The sequence below is a fragment of the Phalaenopsis equestris genome, unplaced genomic scaffold (genome assembly GCF_001263595.1).
Source record: "Phalaenopsis equestris unplaced genomic scaffold, ASM126359v1 Scaffold001019, whole genome shotgun sequence".
Lineage (NCBI taxonomy): Eukaryota > Viridiplantae > Streptophyta > Magnoliopsida > Asparagales > Orchidaceae > Phalaenopsis > Phalaenopsis equestris.
The window spans coordinates 381277-383766 of NW_018165458.1; the positions used below are offsets into that span (position 1 = coordinate 381277).

Consider the following 2490-nt stretch of genomic DNA (forward strand, 5'->3'; position numbering starts at 1 on the left):
AGAGTGATATTTTTCCGATATACTATATTAAAACTCCAAAGCTTCTGTCACTATACACATATATATATATATATATATATATATATATATATATATTTCGAGCCAAATTAATCGAACACGAACGAACAAATATTTGTTTGTGTTGTTCGTGTTCGACTCGTTAACTTAGCAAACGAGCCGAACCGAACGAGAGTTTTTTAATGAGTCGAACGCGAGCTTCTTAACAAATCGAGCCGTTTTGACAGCCCTAATTGCAGGGCGTGGACCCGCGCTCAACAGCGAATCTCTTCGCCGATGCGGTGTGCATCGGTGAAAAGATCATCAACAGAGAGGAATGCTTCATCCTAAAACTGGAAGCCAATGCTCACGTCCTCAAATCTCGTAGCTCATCTAACTTCTACATTATCCGTCACACAATTTGGGGCTATTTCAGCCAACGCACCGGCCTCCTTATGCAGCTCGAAGACTCTCAACTTCTCCGTATGAAAGCCGACCGCTCGGCCTCAGCACAGATCAGCAGCAGAAACAACAATAACAACAACAATGATTCATCCATCTTCTGGGAAACTTCTATGGAGTCTATCGTCGACAACTATCGCTACATTGATGGCATCAATATCGCTCATAGTGGTCGAACTGTCGACACTCGATACGGCGAGGGATCGGTTAATCACCGACGCCGGATGGAGGAGATTTGGACGATTGAGGAAGCTGATTTCAATCTACATGGCCTCGCAATGGATCATTTTCTGCCGCCGTCGGATCTTAAGGTTGATTGCAACTAGAGTTTGTTAGTACTTTTCTTTCAATTAATTGATTTTATTTTTTTGTCCCGCTTCTAATTACTCAGTTTTTTTTGTTTTGCGCTTCTAATTACTCGGTTTTTTTGTTTGGCGATGTATATATATTTTTTATTTTTAAGAAATTAGGATGCAATGGAGAGGGAGGAACTGTATAGGCATGGAGGGAATTTCCTTGATTTGTATTCTTTTTTATGCTTCAAAATTACAGGCATTGTATTGTGAGTATTTTGAATGCAAATTTGGGGAAATTGCATATTTTTGCAGACTTCATATATTGCTTTAGGAAACGTTGATGTCAAAGCATAAAGATGTAAAATAAGATAGATTAAAGGCAGAGATCAAGTTTCCATTCAATGCAGTTTTTACTGTTTCATTATTTTTCAGATTAGGGTTTAGGGTTCATTCATTGGATTATTATTTTGCTGCTAACTTTCAAAAAAATTTGTAGTTCGTTTTGAGAATCACATCTGTTGGCATGTGATGGTCGTAAAAAAGTTGATGTTTTTGATATTTTAATATAATAATTATGTTGTGGGGAGTATTTTTAGAAAAGTTAATTTACACATAAGTATAAAATCATCATTACATAAAAAACTAATATTATTTCAAAGGATACTGAAGTGTGGGTTAACAAATAATAAATTAATTGTTGTGAAAAACAACGGCAATAATGCCAAAAATTGGATTGAGTAAAATTCACAAAACTGAAAACACAGCGAAAACACACAGATTTACGTGGTTTGACAAATTTTCTACGTCTACGGAGTTGTAGAGGATTTTATTACTCGAGGATTACCTCCGTTGATCGCCTTGAAGATTACAAAAAAGAACAATATCTCTCTCTCTCTCTCCACTCTCCGCTCCAGAGCAACGGCCGAAGAAGAAACATGAGAAACTAAATCGCGAGAGAGATAACAAGGGGAGCTAACATGCCTATTTATTAATTATATCATGTCATTAGGTTCATTAAGGAATTAATTAAATAATTAATGAAGCACATTAATTATTTCATTTTCTCTTCTGCAGCAAATCATAGAAGGAATTAAGAGTAATTAATTTAGCAATTAATTTTGAGTATTAAATCCAATTTGTTGTCAAACATGAGAAAATGTCAATTTGAACAGTGGACTGATTTTTATATTCACAACAAATCTCCCACTTTGAGACTGAAACATTGGCTGCATCATCCACTAGCTGCATCGTTCTTTTCTTCAAACGTGATATCTTCCACCTCTGCAACTCAAAATTTCTTGTCTTCGCGTTAGAAAACCAACTGAAGTCGAGCACAACTTCAGTTTCTTAAGAGTAACACTCTTAGTTGACATATCAACGTCAACATAGCCTTGTACCTCCAAGCTCTTTCCTAAGTTACTCCCGTATCTGCTTACAACTCTCACTGCATGGGCAATATTTTTCTTCTACTGAAAGTCTTTTTCAACAAGTATAATTTTGTAACTCTTACTGTCATCAACCGCAGTCTTCACCCGACACACACACTCGTTGTGCAATGTCTTCTGCCCCGGTGAATGTTCTGTCAGCTCCCAAGTCTGGTTCCCTCACAGAGAATCCATTTTTTCCAGTCGCTTTCCCAGTAAAGGAAAATGAAGTTTCTTCTCATATAGGTAGTTCTTTATCTGCATTATTCAGAAACAAAAATCTGTGTCATTAAACTTCTCGATCCCCGATG

General features: G+C 36.8%; 1 protein-coding gene across 1 annotated transcript in view; it reads left to right on the forward strand.

Annotated features, from left to right (window-relative positions):
- The window catches only part of LOC110032757, a gene marked incomplete in the record, with an annotated part of 8979 nt that extends 8098 nt beyond the window's left edge, over nt 1–881 (forward strand). The window contains 1 exon segment of the mRNA XM_020736505.1: nt 255–881. Coding sequence (XP_020592164.1) covers nt 255–785 — 531 coding nt within the window.
- Nucleotides 882–2490: the final 1609 nt, after the last annotated feature.